Source organism: Neltuma alba, unplaced genomic scaffold (assembly GCF_004799145.2).
Source record: "Neltuma alba isolate B1F8T4 unplaced genomic scaffold, ASM479914v2 tig00010654_pilon, whole genome shotgun sequence".
Classification (NCBI taxonomy): domain Eukaryota; kingdom Viridiplantae; phylum Streptophyta; class Magnoliopsida; order Fabales; family Fabaceae; genus Neltuma; species Neltuma alba.
The window spans coordinates 54,636-76,393 of NW_021635500.1; the positions used below are offsets into that span (position 1 = coordinate 54,636).

The 21,758-nt window shown below is 35.8% G+C and overlaps 1 protein-coding gene across 1 annotated transcript; it reads right to left on the reverse strand.

The window, feature by feature from the left end:
- Window positions 1-19,646: 19,646 nt before the first annotated feature.
- LOC114757825 (extensin-3-like) lies at window positions 19,647-20,281 on the reverse strand. The gene is made up of 2 exons (XM_028946927.1): window positions 20,027-20,281; window positions 19,647-19,980 (listed from the first exon to the last, which is right to left on the reverse strand). Exons 1-2 carry the CDS (start codon window positions 20,263-20,265, stop codon window positions 19,647-19,649), a joined length of 573 nt encoding a protein of 190 aa, XP_028802760.1. The 5' UTR covers window positions 20,266-20,281.
- Between the last annotated feature and the right edge of the window lie 1,477 nt (window positions 20,282-21,758).

The following is a 21,758-nucleotide window of genomic DNA, read 5'->3' on the forward strand; positions in this document are numbered from 1 at the left end:
TTTTGGAGGGGGTATTTATAGACTAAATAATCTTCCATTTTGCCCTTAATTAGCACATCCAAAATGACAGATAAGAGGCTGCTATGTTGGAAGCCATCAAGTGCCTCAAACCTTCAGATCTCACCATGTGGCTTTTCTTTAGATTTTTCCAAGCATTTATCCATAAATTTTGCATTTTATTTAATCAAAATGGAGGGACCTGGAAGGTGCACGAAATTGGGCCCTTATTGGGCTCAATGTGGGCCCTACAAATGGTTTGGACTGGTCTAAAAAGATGGCCCACAAACCAAATCACTATCCCAAACAATTTGAAACTTTATCGATTACTATTCATTAGTAACATTCCATAATTTTTCCAAACCTCCAAAAATTCATTTCTCTCCATGATAATTCACCTTTTAATATTAGAATATGATCTGAAAATGTTCATAATTTTTTACCACCTTTAGATATTTATCTTGAATTTTCTCTAATTAGGCCTTTATCGGTGGTTCAGAGGGAAAATAAATTCCCTAAAATTAATTTCTGAGCTTTCAAGGCTTAAAACCAAATTTATAAATTCAAATAAATATTTATATGATTTATCCATTAATCTTCCAAATTTATTGAGGCCTCTAACTAATTAAAATAATTATTTTTTCCTAATTTTCTAATATTTTCCTAAAAAACTTCTATTTATGAGAAGTCCCATAATAATTTATTTTTACAAAAATTCTGTCTTTCAAGCCTCAACTGAGTTTTCAAAACTTCTATTCTACACTTTTCCCATTTTTGGAGATTTTTTGGAATTTTTTTCCAAGTTTTCCCGTTTTGTCTTTCCTAGACTGATAATTACAGAAATAACAGCCTGAACCTTTTCGAGCTTTCACATCAAAATTGTTTCATTTTCCCATCTAGTTTCTACATTGACTCTCATCCTAATTTTTGATCCCCTATAACTAGATGAAAATTCTTGAGATGTGACAATATTAAATGATGATATGGCATGTAAGGTTAAATATGATGATATATAAGAATAAATTATGCAATGTTGGCATGATTATGAAACATGCAAGAAATGAATATGAATTATTAATTGTAGTAAGGGGGATAAATTATCCCTAAGAAGCCTTGAATTTGTGACAGAATTGAAGTAAGGCAAATGATGGGATCATCCAATAAATTTTGGTATGCTTAAAGTACACGTCCTAATCTTTGAAACAAGTCGTACACCACTAAAATGGATGTGTGTGCTAAGAGTTATAATTACTCAAAGTTAAGGCAAAGAAACTAGAAAGTACAGTTTTACCAAATGAACAATAAATATCCACAAATGAACTCTATGAATTGGGAAGGATTAAGCCCATATTTATATTTTTTTTCTCCTTAGGGAATTGAAAGAGCTTTAAAGAGAGACTTAGATCACCTCAATAAAAAAAATTTTATAATTAGTTATGAATTTTTTAAGTTGATCTCAAAATCTAGAATTCATCAATGAACAGTAACCTATGAAACAAATTTTATATTTTCAATCTATAGACTTGTTTCATGATCTGCTTGAATCTTAACGCTTCCAGACGCATACTAAAGGGGCAAGTGGAAGGATGTTTCACTTTTCACCATAACAAACTATGTAGAAAATTTCAACCAAAAAAAAAACTACGTAGAAAATGGCAAATGTTGCATTATAGCCTCTAAAAATATTAGACACAAGTTACTTAGTAGAGGTTTGAAAAGATCAAGGAATTGATTAGCCCCGTACATTGCTTAAAGATTGCATTCCTACATCGGAGCTATCTGCATCATACTCACCAAAGTAGAAAGTTTGAAAGTAGCTACACAAGATTAAATATTAGTTTGTAATACACCCAAAAAGCAGCCCGTCAACACCTCTTCGGGTATATCGACATTAGTAAGTCAGTCATCAAAGGCCTCTGTGTATTGATCAACAAACAAATTTAATTGCTACAGCTTTTTCACCTAAACCATTGGATTGATGCGCTTGATTTCAGTAAATCAAGCCTCCCTCTGAGTAAAATAGTCATCCCAAGAAACTTCATCTTCCTTATGTTTCTTCATGAAATTGAGATGCCATTTTAGTGCCTTTCCTTCCAAATGGATGCTTAATAGATGGATTTTGTGATCCATTATTGTGTCATCAACAACAAAAAATTAGTGGCATCGATATGACTAATCGTGAAAATTTTTAGCCATCGACTGCTGCTCCAAGTCACTAATGTGTTCTCTGGACTGAGTCTCCGATGCCATGATACTAGATGTAACATCTAGACTTTTAGGCCTAGAAGTTCCAGAAATAGCCTAAATTAAATAGGTTACTAGATCCCTGTGAGCAGAAGTCTCAAAGATGAAAAAGGAAGGTAAAGCAGTTTCAGGGACTAAACTGCAAAGTAAAAGTTTTCAGGGGCTCGAGTATAATTAAGGTTAGAGGCTCCAGTAAAGTCTCGAAGGCCCAAAAAGAGAAAAGAGACTAGATACAGGCCAAAGGTTAAGCTAGAAGCCTCAAAGAGAAGATTATATGAAGCTAAGTCCAAGAAGGGACTAAACTGTAAATTCAGAAAGTTATGACCAACAGGGGTAAAAATGGAAGAGTACGCAGAGAATTCCAAGAAAATCTCAAAAAATGGGAAATAATATTCTAAGACTCTTCTATGAAGAGAAAAGATGAAAATACCCCTGAGGCAGCTTAAATGGAATTTATGAGGTTGTGACCGGTAAAAAGTATACCGTTTGAGGTAATTATTTGAAATAGCAAGAGACCTCAAAAGTGTATACAAAAATGAGGTTAAAGGGTTGAAAGGTTGTACTAATTTATAAAATTAGTCCCGCAACCAAAAGGCCAGTAGAGTGGCTTTAAGAAATTAAAGAGCCGGTTTTGCCGATAAAAGGGTATTTTAGTAAATGAATTTTATGCAAGGCTTAAAGGAAGTGTTATGGGCTAAGAAAATTCATAGATACTCTCTAAAATTAAAGAGAATTTATGGATCTGATAGAAAATAATTACAGAGGCCAGAGCACTGTAATTAGAGAAAAGAAGTTAAACCCGGAGTAAAAGTGCACCGATAAAGTATTAATCAGAGTCTTGCACTTTACTTGGGCCACAAGTCGCCACTTGTCAAGCCTTTAATGGATGGTAATTAAAGCTTTCCAAGTGTCAAGCTACCAATGGAGAGGATCTTGACTTTGGAATTTAATTACAATGTGAATTAAGTTAATTAAAGAGAAAATGCAAGACTAAGTAGGCTTATGACACTTGGCTCTTCATTAATTGTGGTAGATGGGATATTTTGATAGCATTGATGAGCTCATCTCTCCCCTAAATCAGATGGGAATTTCGTTCAAGGCATGAAGAGAGGGAAAAAGAGAGAGTTTTGAGGGAAAACCAAGAGAAAGGCATCAACTTTGGTCATACAATCAAGGTTCAAGGTGAGTTCTTGGCTCTAGATGTGTTCTTGCCTTGGTTTCTTTCTCTTTTATGGTTGAAAATATGTCTTCTCTCCCTTTTGATGGCTGGTCAAAATGGTTGATGAGTGGGGAAGGGAGTTTGGTTGTTAGATCTTGCTAGAACAACTCAAAGTATGGTAGATCCAAGTGGATCTATGTAAAAATTGGAAGAATTACGTGCTGATTTGATGGCTTTTTTGAATTAGTTACTGTTCATATCTGGTTCTGAAATTTGGCATGCTTAAAGTAAACTCTATGAGCTTTAAATCCATGGGTATAAAACTTCATTTGGATATGTGTACGATTTATGGTGATTTTTCAAAGTTAGAGATTGAAATCTGGAAACAGTGTTGAGCTTTTAGAAGAGTGTCGAGTTCCGTACAATTCCGGTGCTGTTTAGCGTAGAATTGGTTCTTGAAACTATTTTTAATTTAAATTTAACTTAATTATCTTTCAGTGAGACTTGGAATCACTCAATTTGGATATTTCTAGATTTAATTATGAATTTTCAAAGTTGAGCAAAAATTCTGGAGATTCTGCGTGAACAGTACCCGCGAACCAAAATTTCCAGATTTGATATTCTTGAATCTAAAGCCATCTAAAGTGGTCCTAATTGACAAGAAATGGATCTTAAGGATGGGAAATGATAAGATTTACATTATAAAAGTTAGAAAGAAAACCCTAAGACTAAGAGAAAGGGTTGAGGTTCAAGAAAGCTAGTCTTGAACTTTATGTAATCTAATGGTCCTAATGGATTGTGTCATCATTATGGTTATGTTTAGGACCTTTGGAACATCCAAGAGGATGTTTAGTGATGTTGACCGAATGCCCACATGGTTGGAAAGTCAAGGAAGTCAAAGGAAAAGTAAGAGGAGAGCTTGAGGTGCAAGGTAGTGAACTTACCCTTTATGTGCTTGACATGGTATGCTTATGTGTTGGTTTGTATTTGTTGTTTGAATGATGTTGTGACATGATGATTGTTGCTGGAAATGCTGTTTTTAATATGTTCCCATGGCCATGCATTTTTATACCAAGCATAAAGCATGATGGCATGTCACTAGTTAACTTAAATTTATGAAAAACTACATACCATACACTAGCATCCATCTTGTGCATGTATGTGGTAATGTTTGCTACTGAGATTCCCCCGAATCTCACCCCCTCCCTAACCAACCATTTAGGTCAAATCAATGATGGGCACTAAGGGCATGAGAAGCAAGGAGAAGAAGTGGAGAATTATTAATGTTAATGATTGATGTTATTATTCAATGTATAATTCTCCCATGTTGTAAGTTATGTTATGAATGCCATCAATTCAATGTATGTGCTTAGGATGTTTATGGCATGAATGAAAGTATATGAGCATGAATGGGAAAAAGTAAGCCCATGTTAGGTATGCCAAAGAAATAAAAAGAATTAAAATAAAGAGATATTAAGGGATAAAACGTAGGTCCTGAAGCAGTTAATTTCAAGCTCTAGTTCGACCTATCATATGAATGAGTTAAGCTACAGAATTTGGTACACTTATAATGCATATCCCAAGCTTCAAAATGAGTGCTAAATCACCTCATTTGTATCTGTATACGAAGAGATATGAATTTTCAAAGTTAAGGCGCAGAATCTGGAAAGTCCAGATTTTTCCAAACGAATAGTAATCTTAATCGAATAAACTGTACGTTTTCAGTGAGGATGAGTTCAGTTGAATATTTTTCCCTTAAAGAGCATTGAAAGAGCTTTCTATAGAATTTTGAAACACCTCCATACGATTTTTCTAGAATTAGTTATGGTTTTTCAAAGTTGGACCTGTAATCTGAAAACTGGACAGTGAACAGTAATTTTCTGAAAATTAACGTCCAAATTGAATTTTTAAGCTTAAGACCATCCAAAGTGGTCTGGAATGGTTCTAAATGAATGCTAAGGTATTATATAAGTAAGGTGTGACATTTTTTGGTATCAGAGCAGAGGTTCTGGCATAGGAAGAAGAGAACTATCTGCAAGAATTTAGAAAAGCCCAGTTCAGGTTAGAGCTAGTAGTGGAATACTAGCTAAGGTCCAACTAAGGTTATGGATTGGAGGTGAATGCTCTAGGGAAAATAAGTAATAAGGATCTTTAAATGAAGTTGGGGTCCTCTGTTAGAAAGGTACAGATAAAATAATGATAAGGAGTTATACGCAGAGGAAGGTAGCCACTGTGTAAAGATAAAAAGACTTCCCTCTAAAGAAAAGGGGATAATGACTTATAAGTCAAATAGAGGTATGAGTCTAAACCCTAGAAGAAAAAGGGTTAAGTGGCAACCTAAGTTAGATACAATTACTGTAGCCTTGATACAAGGTTAAGGCAGCACGATCAAAGTAGTTATCTTTGATTCCTGAATAGATATAAAAAGGTCAGAAGAGCTAAAGATTAATTTCTGCCACTGGTAATCCCTGAGGATAAGGGAAAGCAAAAGTGCTAATGGCCCAGAGTTGTGAGCCAGACCCTTCCTTTATTGCTTGAAAGGAAGTAGTTGACTTAGTTGGGGATTACAGTGAGGCTAGGACATGAAAGTCCTTCAGGCAGCAGTTAAGGTTACGATAAACAAAGCTAAGTAAAACTAGCAGAAGTAAGAGAAGGTATGTTTTGTCATGATGAACCAAAGAAAATGGTGGCGAATAAGAATTCTGGTCATGACGAATAGAGATAGTGACTCTCAGACGCTGAGGTGGTATCTTGGCACGACTTGATGGACTATGAGGTCCCTGAGAGTAAGATTGATAGAGATCAAAGAGAGAGTTGTAGCCACTATTTAAAAGCTATCAGATTCCCCCTCAAGAGGAAGAGTAATGATGAGTTGAACAAGATAGTTAGGGGTTGAATCTGTACACCGTTAAGAGGGTGTAGTGGCCACTTAAGCTGAGCAAGCTCTTAAAGCCTCGTTAGAGATGGGGCACTATGATAGAGTAGCTATCTCAAGTTCCTGAATAGATAAATAGGAACATGGAGATAGTGAAGTCAAGGTAGATAACCCTAGTAGAATTCTTAGGGTTTAAGAAGAAGAGAAAGAGGTGAGAATGAGACAGATAGCCATGCGGGGAACTAGCATTATGAGATTGGCATGTTCCCGATGATGTTAAGAGATACTCAGTTACGTGTGGTTAGGTTGAGAGGCACCCTTTCCAAGGGATAAGTTATTGGCCAGGAATCTTCCTAGAGAAAATAGAAATTGGTCCTCCAAGGCAGAATTGACACTGCTCTAGATGGAGCAAAATGCCCTATCCGATCAGGGAAAGGGAAGCAGCCGAGGCAAGGCAAGTGGAGTTGACCTTACCTAATAGAAGCACGACTAGCCAAGAATAAAGCTAGGGTTCAATGTCCTTGAGCTTAGCAGAGAAGGGCAAATAGAAAGAAAAAGAATCTCAAAAGTCCTCTCCCTATGACTTCCAGAAGCAGCTGCGAACAAAGAAAGAGGCTCCCTCTTGTAGGGATAAGATGTCCAGTCGGCATGCTATGGACATGGCAATCAGTAAGAGCTTGCACTCCTTGCATTAAAATGTCAGAAATGCATGTTAGAGTATGCTCATACTGAAAGATAAAGCAGAAGAAAGAGAAGTTGCATAAGTCCTCTCTCTGTACCGTTCTAAAGTAGTAAAAGACGGTAAGAGCAGCTGGAAGAGTAAGAGAACTCCTAAGACGGATTTGGCTTAGGCCCCTAAAGAGACAAATAGGTGGCCTAGGGAATTGACAGGAGGCTTAAGAAATGGTATTGGTTCTTAGAAGAGTTTTTGGGGAATTATTAGTATGGTGACCAACTGAGTGGAGATGACTTCACTTAGTCCTATGGTCTAAGTTGAAGGGAATTGAAAGACGACGCGCCAACTCGAAATTTTAAAACTTTCAATCCCTTTCCGGATCTACCGATCGCGTTTAAGTCAGGTAGTAAGAAGCATTACCTTTAGGCGTTCGATTCCCTGGTGACTCGATGATTCGGCCGTTCAGGATGCTTCTGCTCGCCTCCTTTGTCGTTCGAAGTCGACAACTCCGGTCGGCTTCCTCTACCGGTATCCACACGAGTAGACCTCAACCTCGAACGGCGTGCTAGCGCCTATGTCCGTCTAGGGTTTTAGGAATCCGCCCTCTCTCCTCTCTTAGGCCGTCTCTTATCTGTTGGTTCTCTCTTTCTTAAACCCTAGCTCCTCATACCAATATATAGGATGCTATATAGGTTTAATTAATAATATTTAATTTCGAAATTAACTCTAAATTAATTCCGAAATTAATACAATATCAAATATTGCCTAATCAGATAAGAGAACAATTAAATAAATATGGTTTAAATTAAATCCGTCTCACAGATTTAATTCTCCTATTTATTTAACAAAGAGATGACGGAATTAATTTGTATATATTTAATTTATCCTTATAAATTAAATCTAACAATTAATATCTTTTATATTTATATATATATATACGAATTTATATATATATATATATATATACACGTCCACCCTATATTATTCATTGAATCTGGATATATCTTAGATTCAATGAATCTGGACATCATAACTCGTGTCGGGCTATTTTGTGTGCGACCCTGTAGGCCCATATAAAGTTGGCAGTGGGCCATTAACTATAATGACCCACAAGTCGTAAGCGGTCTCTAGCAAGACATCACGACTACCCAAATCATATGAGGATCATTGAACGATGCAACCTTTCATACAACCATATCACGTCCCTTTTGTCTCACGACATTTTGGTCATGGATGAGGCATGGAGAACGTCATCCTCCTATCCATGACCGTTACTTTCTCGATCCCTGAGTAGTCTGAGTATAGAAATGGAACTACCTTTCCATTATAGTATGGCCATACATTTCTCAGACTCACTCATCGAGGGGCCCAGTAATGTCTCTCTACGAATGTGAGGGACAAATTCCATCTTGACCATTCACATTCCTACGCATGAAAAACCACTAAGCCTGAACATAGTCTTTATGATCACTTGGTCAAAAGTGACTTTTGACTAGGTCAAAGCTAAGCGTTTCTCATGTATGAATCCATGATGATCTCAGGTCAAAGGGCACAGTGACATGGTTTGTATATGAGAGAAGCTTATGACTTAACCCATGCAGCTCTCTCATAGCGGGTCGGTCCAACACCTTGTACTCTTACATGTGCCTATGACTTTAATTTATATCTCTATATATCTTTAAAGTCATACTGGTCTTATTTCATCTTTGCTCACACATAGATGACCGACCAGGGACATTTAGGATAAACCATGAGTTATCCAAGGATAGTTATCACAGTAAACATGCAAATAATATGATAACGTAATTAATAAACTCATAAATTAACAATGTTCAAAACGTAATGATTGGCCCCTAGGGCACAATTTCCAACATAAGTCTCCCAGAGATTGGTACCTATTTGGGAAGATGAGGACCAAGGATGAGTTGAGGATGTGGAAACCTCCTTCAGTTGTAAACCAGTACTGAGAGAGTACCCATGATTTCCTTCCAGATAACCTTATCATTAATTAAGCTGGATTCAATTTCCTTCCGATTAATAGAGGAAAGCCAAAGTTAGAGGAGTTGGAGCCATAAGACCTGGAAAAAGAGACATTCAGGCTAGCTCTAGATACAGGAAGAACCCTTGTGACCCAGAGACAGACTGAGTATTGACAGGTAAATCCTTAAGATAAGGAGAGAGATAAGAATGTAAGCTGAACAGACCTGACTAAAGGTAGAATAAGAAAGGCCTAAGATAGCAGGGTACTAGGGTTTGAGCCTATCAACACTATTTAGTTAAGCGTGCTTAGGCGAAAGTAACCCAATGATAAGTAACCGTTGGGAAGTTCTTGTAGAGGTCCTGACTAAGGTATAAGCAGAGTATTGGTTCGAGCAAAGCCCGGTGTGAGAGAAAACCTAATTAGAAAAGTAACGGGTGACTAGGATTGGTCCAATTGAGATTATGATAGTGAGGTGTTTTCTTCAAGGGAAATAGATATAGAAGAGAAGTAAGGAATGACAAAGAGTAACCTGAGAGATAGGTAGTCACTGCTAAGAGACTCCCCCTCAGGAGAGGAATGGTTGGGCTAAGAGAGCTTGACTAGGGAATGAGTCAAAGTTGAAAGACGTCTCCAGAGGATAATGGCTAAGAATATGGTAAGCCAATAAGGAATTGGAGTCTAGACCCTAATAGGGAAGCAGGGTGACAACCTAAGCCTCGGGTAATTAGTTAAAGGTACCTGACTGGAAGGTCACACAGTAGAGATGTTTTAATGATTAATGCCTGCTGTGTAGTATGGTCACTTTATGATTAGCATTTGACCATAGAAACAAATGGTTAAGGATACAATAAGCCAGTCAGAGGTATAAGTCAATGCCCTAGTAAGGGAACTGAATATCAACCAGTACCTTAAGTAATCGATATGACCTCGATAGAGGCATGGTAACAGAATGAGATGATTTGAGGTTTGTTCAAATCCCTAAATAGAGGTAGAAATCCCTAAGGGATAATGAACCAAGAGGGATAGAGATTAGATGATAATAAATGAAAGGTCAATGATGACCTAGGTACCTGACCTAGATACCACACAGCAAGGTGATTAAATGTTTGCTGTGATGGATGAGGGTATGGTGATTAATACCTGACCATAAGAATAATTGGTCAAGAGGTAAAGAAAGTTAGAAAGAGTAAAGTGAGGCAAGATCCCTCTTGAGGATGGAGATGAAAGGAAATGAATAAGAACATGATAGTGGATGGTTGCATTGGGAACTAATGCAGAGAGAGAGAGATAAGCAAGTTCCTGGTGATACCTAAAGCTTAATGATGCTTAGATACATGATAATGTTAAGGACTAAACAATATTCTTTTATGTCCCTAAGGCATCCAAAAGTGTGCAACCATGTAACTCAGGCCATTAAGGAATCTAAGAGATGAGATTCCTATAGATAGATGCCACTGCTTATAAGATTGAGTAATCCAGTAGAGAGGCTCTCTTTGATAGAGATATGGTATTCGAGGAATGTACCCTAGCCGAGATTGCATGAGGAAAGTCTTGACCATGAAGTACCTCTCTAAGATTGGGAAGTGGTTCTCCGGATCAGAGTGACGCTGCTCTAGTAAGAGTAAGCTATCCTCTGAAGGAATGAAACAGAAAGCAAGTGGTTGAGTTGACGATGCTCCAGTTAAAGCAATCTGTCCTCCCACAGGAAAAGCAGAAGTAGCCGAGATAAGGCACAGGAGGACCTTACCCCAGAGAGAGAGAGTGAAACTGGTTAAGACAACAGAAGTGTGATATGCAAACAGATGCTCCTCGAGCTTAGTAGGGTACTACGAAATACTGAAGGATAATGAGAATATGAAGATATAAGTCCTATCATGATGATTGTCCAAATCGTTAAGAGGTAGTAAGGACTATAGAGTCCTAAGACAAGGCAGGCTGGCATTGATATAATAGCAAGTTAATGGGCTCTAGAGATGAGCCAGTGCCTAGGGATTCGAAAGGCACAAAGAAAGGAAAGTGACTTAAGGAAGCTAAAACTAAGGGCTAAAGAAATATGGAAAGGCTAAGAATTCCAGGAGTTGACAGAAAGAATTGAGTAAGGCCTAAGAAGACAATATTGATATCTGTGATTAGTCTTGGGGAATAATTAGTCAAGTTACTAGCTGAGTGGAGGTGACTTATTTTATTACTCAACTCTATGGTCTAGAGTCTCCTAGAGATCCTAAGATGGCTCAGATTGATGATAGTATTCCAGGGTCATAGTGGATCCTAAAGAGGCTTACGGTAGAGCGCAGTAGCTCTCGAGGTCATAGTAGACTAAGCCTAAGAGAAAGTAGCTGAGCCATAAGGGTAAGAGTACAGTACCTCTTTGGGAAGACAATGACCAGAGATGAGTTTAAGATACTGAAATCTCCTTCAGCGGTGGACTAATATAGAGAGAGTACCCTTGACTTGTCCCAGACATGTCTATTGTCGTTTAGACTAGGCACAATTCTGTTCTAGTCAATGAAGGAAAGAAAGGAGATATGCCCTTAAAGTAAAGAGGAATGGCAAGGTATACAGCAAAGGATAGATAAAGGCTGTATTAAGAGAACCCAAAATGCCATGGTATAGTAAAATACCAAGAAGACAGGTATACTGTCGTGGTATTATAATGAAAGAATGAGCCTAAAGTATAGGAAGAATACGAGCAGTGGTGACAAAATACTTAAAAGCAAAGACCATGCTCATCTGAATGACAGAAAAGTTTAGAACGACGAGTTATGTAAGTATGAAGCCCAAGGTGGAAACTCGGAAATGAGGTATAATGAAAAGTTGAAAAGGTCAGAGTTAAGTATAAGTAAGGATACTCTCCTCAGGTAACCTCTCATTAAGGGTAAGAATAAAGGTTTGACCCGAAATTTCGAGGACGAAATTTTTTTGAGAGGAGGAGAATTGTAACATCTAGACTTTTAGGCCTAGAAGTTCCAGAAATAGCCTAAATTAAATAGGTTACTAGATCCCTGTGAGCAGAAGTCCCAAAGATGAAAAAGGAAGGTAAAGCAGTTTCAGGGACTAAACTGCAAAGTAAAAGTTTTCAGGGGCTCGAGTATAATTAAGGTTAGAGGCTCCAGTAAAGTCTCGAAGGCCCAAAAAGAGAAAAGAGACTAGATACAGGCCAAAGGTTAAGCTAGAAGCCTCAAAGAGAAGATTATATGAAGCTAAGTCCAAGAAGGGACTAAACTGTAAATTCAGAAAGTTATGACCAACAGGGGTAAAAATGGAAGAGTACGCAGAGAATTCCAAGAAAATCCCAAAAAATGGGAAATAATATTCTAAGACTCTTCTATGAAGAGAAAAGATGAAAATACCCCTGAGGCAGCTTAAATGGAATTTATGAGGTTGTGACCGGTAAAAAGTATACCGTTTGAGGTAATTATTTGAAATAGCAAGAGACCTCAAAAGTGTATACAAAAATGAGGTTAAAGGGTTGAAAGGTTGTACTAATTTATAAAATTAGTCCCGCAACCAAAAGGCCAGTAGAGTGGCTTTAAGAAATTAAAGAGCCGGTTTTGCCGATAAAAGGGTATTTTAGTAAATGAATTTTATGCAAGGCTTAAAGGAAGTGTTATGGGCTAAGAAAATTCATAGATACTCTCTAAAATTAAAGAGAATTTATGGATCTGATAGAAAATAATTACAGAGGCCAGAGCACTGTAATTAGAGAAAAGAAGTTAAACCCGGAGTAAAAGTGCACCGATAAAGTATTAATCAGAGTCTTGCACTTTACTTGGGCCACAAGTCGCCACTTGTCAAGCCTTTAATGGATGGTAATTAAAGCTTTCCAAGTGTCAAGCTACCAATGGAGAGGATCTTGACTTTGGAATTTAATTACAATGTGAATTAAGTTAATTAAAGAGAAAATGCAAGACTAAGTAGGCTTATGACACTTGGCTCTTCATTAATTGTGGTAGATGGGATATTTTGATAGCATTGATGAGCTCATCTCTCCCCTAAATCAGATGGGAATTTCGTGCAAGGCATGAAGAGAGGGAAAAAGAGAGAGTTTTGAGGGAAAACCAAGAGAAAGGCATCAACTTTGGTCATACAATCAAGGTTCAAGGTGAGTTCTTGGCTCTAGATGTGTTCTTGCCTTGGTTTCTTTCTCTTTTATGGTTGAAAATATGTCTTCTCTCCCTTTTGATGGCTGGTCAAAATGGTTGATGAGTGGGGAAGGGAGTTTGGTTGTTAGATCTTGCTAGAACAACTCAAAGTATGGTAGATCCAAGTGGATCTATGTAAAAATTGGAAGAATTACGTGCTGATTTGATGGCTTTTTCGAATTAGTTACTGTTCATATCTGGTTCTGAAATTTGGCATGCTTAAAGTACACTCTATGAGCTTTAAATCCATGGGTATAAAACTTCATTTGGATATGTGTACGATTTATGGTGATTTTTCAAAGTTAGAGATTGAAATCTGGAAACAGTGTTGAGCTTTTAGAAGAGTGTCGAGTTCCGTACAATTCCGGTGCTGTTCAACGTAGAATTGGTTCCTGAAACTATTTTTCATTTAAATTTAACTTAATTATCTTTCAGTGAGACTTGGAATCACTCAATTTGGATATTTCTAGATTTAATTATGAATTTTCAAAGTTGAGCAAAAATTCTGGAGATTCTGCGTGAACAGTACCCGCGAACCAAAATTTCCAGATTTGATATTCTTGAATCTAAAGCCATCTAAAGTGGTCCTAATTGACAAGAAATGGATCTTAAGGATGGGAAATGATAAGATTTACATTATAAAAGTTAGAAAGAAAACCCTAAGACTAAGAGAAAGGGTTGAGGTTCAAGAAAGCTAGTCTTGAACTTTATGTAATCTAATGGTCCTAATGGATTGTGTCATCATTATGGTTATGTTTAGGACCTTTGGAACATCCAAGAGGATGTTTAGTGATGTTGACCGAATGCCCACATGGTTGGAAAGTCAAGGAAGTCAAAGGAAAAGTAAGAGGAGAGCTTGAGGTGCAAGGTAGTGAACTTACCCTTTATGTGCTTGACATGGTATGCTTATGTGTTGGATTGTATTTGTTGTTTGAATGATGTTGTGACATGATGATTGTTTCTGGAAATGCTGTTTTTAATATGTTCCCATGGCCATGCATTTTTATACCAAGCATAAAGCATGATGGCATGTCACTAGTTAACTTAAATTTATGAAAAACTACATACCATACACTAGCATCCATCTTGTGCATGTATGTGGTAATGTTTGCTACTGAGATTCCCCCGAATCTCACCCCCTCCCTAACCAACCATTTAGGTCAAATCAATGATGGGCACTAAGGGCATGAGAAGCAAGGAGAAGAAGTGGAGAATTATTAATGTTAATGATTGATGTTATTATTCAATGTATAATTCTCCCATGTTGTAAGTTATGTTATGAATGCCATCAATTCAATGTATGTGCTTAGGATGTTTATGGCATGAATGAAAGTATATGAGCATGAATGGGAAAAAGTAAGCCCATGTTAGGTATGCCAAAGAAATAAAAAGAATTAAAATAAAGAGATATTAAGGGATAAAACGTAGGTCCTGAAGCAGTTAATTTCAAGCTCCAGTTCGACCTATCATATGAATGAGTTAAGCTACGGAATTTGGTACACTTATAATGCATATCCCAAGCTTCAAAATGAGTGCTAAATCACCTCATTGTATCTGTATACGAAGAGATATGAATTTTCAAAGTTAAGGCGCAGAATCTGGAAAGTCCAGATTTTTCCAAACGAATAGTAATCTTAATCGAATAAACTGTACGTTTTCAGTGATGATGAGTTCAGTTGAATATTTTTCCCTCAAAGAGCATTGAAAGAGCTTTCTATAGAATTTTGAAACACCTCCATACGATTTTTCTAGAATTAGTTATGGTTTTTCAAAGTTGGACCTGTAATCTGAAAACTGGACAGTGAACAGTAATTTTCTGAAAATTAACGTCCAAATTGATATTTTTAAGCTTAAGACCATCCAAAGTGGTCTGGAATGGTTCTAAATGAATGCTAAGGTATTATATAAGTAAGGTGTGACACTAGACAACAGCTTTAATACCAAATTGGTGCAGGTTGAGAGGGGGGAGAGAGAGAGAGAGAGAGTTCACTTCTTGTTTAACCAAGTGTACATGAATAGTTGTATTTATACTATAGAGTCCTATATCTAGTCAGTTCTATGGTTGGTTCCATCCTAACCGAAATAGTTACATGTAACAGCTAGGATATGCGCTCAATAATACTATCAACCATTAACACTTACTCCATTCAGCCTCACTATTACAATGCCACATATAGCGTCACTCACTAAAACTAGCCATTAGGTGAGCGCGTTTATAAAGTAGCTTAGCTTGATAGTCGACTAATATTACAGGCCAGTCAAATAGGCACATATAGGTTTACCAAGTAAAGGAGTATGTAAAATCTAATTCAATAATATATATTAGTAAAATATTTCTGGTTTGGCTAATTAATAATTTAACTCCCCAGATAAGCACAACCTTTCTTATCAATCTACGCTTTTTAAAACTTTTAAGTTCAATGATACTTTTCAAACAAATCTAATTTGTCAAAACAGCGCTAATTAACTTTTCCTTTTATCATTTGCTGCGTACCCCAGACCTAAACAAAGAGATATTTAAAAAAATCGTGCACAGCAGGGCAGAAGAAAAAAAATGAAAGAAATAGCAAAAAGCAATAAAAGTAAGTAATACATCCTTCCGTTGTACATGTTCAAGTTAGTTGGGATTTCTTTTAGTCATAGATATAGTACCTTAATTTTATATGTCTCTCATATTTATTTTTTTCCCAAACTATTCTATTATTAGATTTTTATATATTATATTAATTGTATTGATAATACTTTAATATGTAAATTATTAAAAGATAAGATAAAGAAACTAAAATACATTTTTATAATAAATAATTAATTTATTTAATTTTTTATTTATATAAATAAGTTGAGTAGTTCTTACATTGAATATATGAGACACGACTTATTTTTGGATGAAAAGTAATGAACAAAAGGACTGGAAGATGTTGACGGCAACTTTCTTTTGTGTTATTTGAATAGAGTTATCTGAAGATTCAGGATCCACCTTTTTTTTTTTTTCCGGCCAAATTCAGGATCCACCTTTTTACGTAACTGATATTCTAATACTACCTCATATCCTTAATATAAAAAATAAATAACTAATTTGCGGATATTAAGAAAGTTAGTTAAGTTAGTTTTATCTTATTAAAAAAAAGTTAGTTGTAATAAATGTGTCTTATTTTCCCTAAACTGTCACAATTTGGTCATGTGCATTGGAGTTACCCATGATTGGAAATCCTCTTAATATGTGCAATTAATAGAGTTGCATTAAGTAAAAAAAAATTATAAATTTTGGAAACAAAGTGGATTAAGGTCATATATTTAGAATCAAGGTAAATTTATTATCTAACTTCAAGATATTTAGGACTAGAGGTAATATAAGATGTGAGTTTGTTTGTTCTGATTTAATTTTTCTTATGAATATTATATGGTAGTATATATGTATGTGTGTTTATACTTCCTCCTGTCTTTGAATGTAAGATCCATTTTGTAATATAATTTACACTATAAGAATGAGTCTTACATTTAATATCAGAGGAGTATATAAGGATGCATCATGTCATTCTGGCCAGAGGATAACTCCAATTTTTCCCTGTGCGTAGTACAGTCTTGCTCTTAACATTTTATAGATTTTTCCAGGAAACATAACTAATGGAACAATCAAAATGAGGACCTTGTCTGTGGAGAAAGAGACAGCGGCAAGGAGAAATATGAAGTTGGTGAGAAAATGAATTGTTTGATTGTTTATAGAGTTTTCTTTTTATTTTTGTACGTAGGATATTTTAAAGAATTGGTTAATCGATTAAGTCAAAATATTTTTTTCCGGGGACTAATATGTGCTGATAGACGTAACCATGCTTATTGTTTAGATTCCCTAAAATATAAAATATTAGGTCTCCCGGCTATATTTTAATTTTTATGGATGATTTTTTGCGGCCTTTTGGCTATAAGAACACGGGTAGACTAAATTTTTAGAAAACTCAGATAAGGCTCAAATTTAATTTTATTTTTTCAAAATCTTGAAGTAACGAACTTAAAGACAAAGTCTAAGAAATTTTTAGATCACTTGATCAAGACATCAAGTTATTTACATGAAAGTTGATGATTGATATGAAATTATAAATATACTAATTTTTGAGTTATGTCTGCGCATTATTATTTTACAAAATAAATATATGAGATGTGCGTAATGCGTTTGGAGTTGCGTTGGACATCCTATGAGACAATAACATAAAATACATTGATCATAAATAACATATTTATTATTTTATTAATATAGAATGATTTTTCAACCCCTGCAAACGCAGCAGGTTGAAAACTACTCACAATGCATATATTGTTTACTAATAATATTTTACAAAAAATATACATGGACTGGGCAAAGGCTCACAACTGTCATATTACATCATAAATAAATAATAATAATAATAAGAGAATGAAAGCAACTCTATGATTTTTTATGACAGTACGAGGAAATTTGCTTCCATCCTCTTTCCATGCGAAGCGTGTCCATCCATCGCTTTCTTTATTTTATAATGATAATGAAGGGAATTGAAAAACGTGCAACGGAAAATAAATTTAAAATTTCAATCCCTTGCCCGGATCTACCGATTGTGTTTAAGTCAAGTAGTAAGAAGCATTACCTTCGATGTTCGATTTCTTGGTGGCTCGGTGATTCCGCCGTTCAGGATGCCTCTGCTCGCCTCCTTTGTCGTTCGAAGTCGACAACTCCGGTCGGTTTCCTCTACCGGTATCCACACGAATAGCTCTCCAATCATGAACGACGTGCTAGCGTCTCTTTGTCCGTCTAGGGTTTTTCAAAGAATCCGTCTACCTTCTCCAATTTTTGGCCGTCTCTTATCTGCAAGTGTTTTCACTCTCTCACTTAAAACCCTAGCTCCTAATATCAAATATATAGGATGCTATAGGTATTATGAATGATATTTAATTTCAAAATTAATCCTAAATTAATTCCGAAATTAATGCAATATCAAATATTGCCTAATCAAATAAGAGAACAATTAAATAAATATGGTTTATATTAAATCTGTCTCATAAATTTAATTCACCTATTTATTTAATTCAAAATAAAAATATGACGGAATTAATTTATATAAATTTAATTTATTCTTATAAATTAAATCTAACAATTAATATCTCTTATATTTATATAATATGTATATATATATGAATTTATATATATATACGAATTTTTATATATATATATATACACGTCCACCCTATATTATTCATTGAATCTGGACATATCTTAGATTCAATGAATCTGGACATCATAACTCGTGTTGGGCTATTTTGTGTGCGACCCTGTAGGCCCATATGAAGTTGGCAGTGGGCCATTAACTATAATGACTCACAAGTCGTAAGCGGTCTCTAGCAAGACATTACGACTACCCAAATCATATGAGGATCGTTGAACGATGTAACCTTTCATACAACCATATCACGTCCCTTTTGTCACACGACATTTTGGTCATGGATGAGGCATGAAGAACGTCATCCTCCTATTCATGACCGTTACTTTCTCGATCCCTGAGTAGTCTGAGTATAGAAACGGAACTATCTTTCCATTATAGTATGGCCATACATTTCTCAGATTCACTCGTCGAGGGGCCCAGTAATATCTCTCTACAAATGTGAGGGACAAATTCCATCTTGACCATTCACATTCCTCCGCATGAAAAACCACTAAGCCTGAACATAGTCTTTATGATCACTCGGTCAAAAGTGACTTTTGACTAGGTCAAAGCTGAGCGTTTCATCATGTAGGAATCCATGATGATCTCAGGTCAAAGGGCACAGTGACATGGTTTGTATATGAGAGAAGCTTATGACTTAACCCATGCAGCTCTCTCATAGCGGGTCGGTCCAACACTTTGTACTCTTACATGTGTCTATGACTTTAATTTATATCTCTATATATCTTTAAAGTCATATTGGCCTTATTTCATCTCTGCTCCCACATAGATAACCGACCAGGGACATTTAGGATAAATCATGAGTTATCCAAGGATAGTCATCACAGTAAACATGCAAATAATATGATAACGTAATTAATAAATTCATAAATCAACAATGTTCAAACATAATGATTGGCCCCTAGGGCACAATTTCCAACAGATAATATATATTATTAGATCTTGTGACAAAATATTCATATAAATCCATTAGTCCACTCCGTTGGCCTCTATGTAGTCACCGATGAAATGTATATTAGAAAATTCAACAGAATAAAATTTCGATAAAGTTTTTATGGGCATTTTACACCAAAATCAATTATTTTGGTTAAATTAGTTTTAGATATTTGTATATATAATATTTAAAGAAGTTTCAAGTTAAATAAATTGATAATAAATAAAATATACCATAACATGTATGCATATATCTTCGTTAATATCACATTATTGGTACTTCAAAAAAAAAGCACTAATTTTTCATGTTGTAGTTTAAATTAAAACAAAAGCATCAATTCCTTTATTTACGCCTCATGAACTGAAGTATGAGAAATTAATAAGTAGCGGAGTGAGAGAGGGAACTAAGCTTATACACACCAAGTAGCACGAGCAATGAAAACGCTGGATCTAGTAGTGGTAAGGAGGGGTTGGTGAAGGATACATATAGTTCTTGTAAAGTGGAGGAGGAGACTTGTAAACATAGTATTTCTTTGGCGGTGGAGGAGGCGACGGGTACACGTAGTGTTTTTTTAATGGAGGAGGAGACTTGTAGTCATAGTGTTTCTTTGGTGGTGGAGGAGGCGACGGGTACACATAGCGTTTTTTCATAGGAGAAGGAGACTTATAATCATAGTGTTTTTTGGGCGGTGGAGGAGGCGACAGGTACACATAGTGTTTTTTCGGTGGAGGAGGAGACTTGTAATCATAGTGTTTCTTTGGCGGTGGAGGAGGCGACGGGTACACAGTGTTTTTTCAGTGGAGGAGATGACGGGTACATGTATCGTTTCTTCTGTGGTGGTGGAGGCGACGAATAAACATAGTGCTTCTTTGGTGGCGGAGGAGGAGACGGGTACATGTAGGGCTTCTTCGGCAGTGGTGGAGAAGAAGGATACTTGTAATAGGGTTTTTTCATTGGAGGAGGAGGAAATGGGTAAACATAATCTGCAGAGGTTTCAGATGGCAAGATGCTTAGGGACACAAGCAGCAGCAACAGAGTGAGAGTAGCAGAAGCCATTAGGGTTTCCATGTTTCTTTAACTCCAACAATAGGAGTTGCTCCTGCTGTTTGTTGGATTCTTGAGAGCCTAATGCCACCCTTTATATAGAAAAATTCCTGCAGGACTTGCGTTCCAACGATTGGTTGGAGGGATTAAATAATGAGAAAGGAACAGATTAATGTAACAATATCAATATTTCAAATGAGAGAACTTTAAAAAATGTTTTGTTATATGTTCGTCATCGAGAAGTATGACTCCTTCGTTATATTTTATATAATGCACCTGAAAGAGGCTCACTAATAATGTGATATTACATTTAGATGTGCGAATAATGTTCTTCGATTAATTTTAAAAAGAAAAGAGTTTCTTCACCACCAAGGAAAACAAACTCTTATAAAATAATGTTTTAATTTTTTCATTATCACACATGCGTAGCAAAGTTGTATACTTTACACACATTTTCCCAGACAAAATAATAATAGAACAATTCAAAATGAGGACCACATCAGTGGCACAGAGAAATATAAGTGTGAAACAGGATTGTTGTTGTCACACCCCAAGTTTTAGGCCTAAGAATATACAGATTAGTCTAAGATAGGTAGGCTACTAAATCCCTATGAGCAGGAGTCCCAGAAATGTAAAAAGAATGTTGAAGGATTTTAGGGACTAAACTGTAAATAGAGAAAGTTCTAGGGACTAAAATGTAAAGAAAGTTAGAGGCTTCAGTGAAGTCTCAAGGCCCAGAAATGAGAAAAGAGGTTAGTTCAGACCAAAGGTTATAATAGAGGCCATAATATGGGGATTTATGAGGTTTACTTGACCAAGGGCAAAATTGTAATTTTAGAAAGTTTCGGGTTAAGAATGGGTAAAAATGGAAGTAATACCCAAAAAATTCTAGAAAATTCCAGAAAATAGAAAATGACATTTTAAGGCCTATATATGAAGAGAAATGATGAAAATGCCCTTGAGTTGACTTAAAAGGAATTTATAAGTTTATGGCTCAGTTTGAAATGTAGAGGTAGATTTAATTGTTTGGGTTATAAGGAAACCTCAGAAAGTTATGATAAAATGGGGATATATGATCTAAGAGGCTATGGAATTTATAAAATTAGTCTCAACCCTTGAAGGCCAGCATAATGGCTTTAACATTTTTTAATGCCAGAACTGCAGTTTATGGGTTTGTTATGGGAAATTTAAAAAGAAATACTTATGGTCTGAGTTATGATATGAGAAAATTCATAAATTTTCTACAGAATTAGATGAATTTTATGGTATAAATAGATAAATTTTTGGAGTTCAGGATGGGATAAAATGCTCCAATCAAATGTTAAATAATTAATATCCCTTAATTAGGAGACAAAGTTAGAAAATATCTCAGATATTTTGAGGAAGACAAGTTCTCAACTTGAATTCTCTTATTCTTTCCCATGTACTTCATTTATGAGGGTGATGAGTCATCGTATGAGTCACCAGAAGATATTTTATGGGCAGTAGAAAAATTAGAATGCAATACGGGTAAGTGT

Bases quoted from the DNA above. Each gene is read 5' to 3' on its own strand.
- LOC114757825 (XM_028946927.1), bottom strand. From the start codon at position 20,265: ATGGAAACCCTAATGGCTTCTGCTACTCTCACTCTGTTGCTGCTGCTT. The intron at 19,981-20,026 runs GAAACGATACAT...AAAAAACACTGT, and splicing joins TCGCCTCCACCACCACAGAA to GTACCCGTCGCCTCCTCCAC.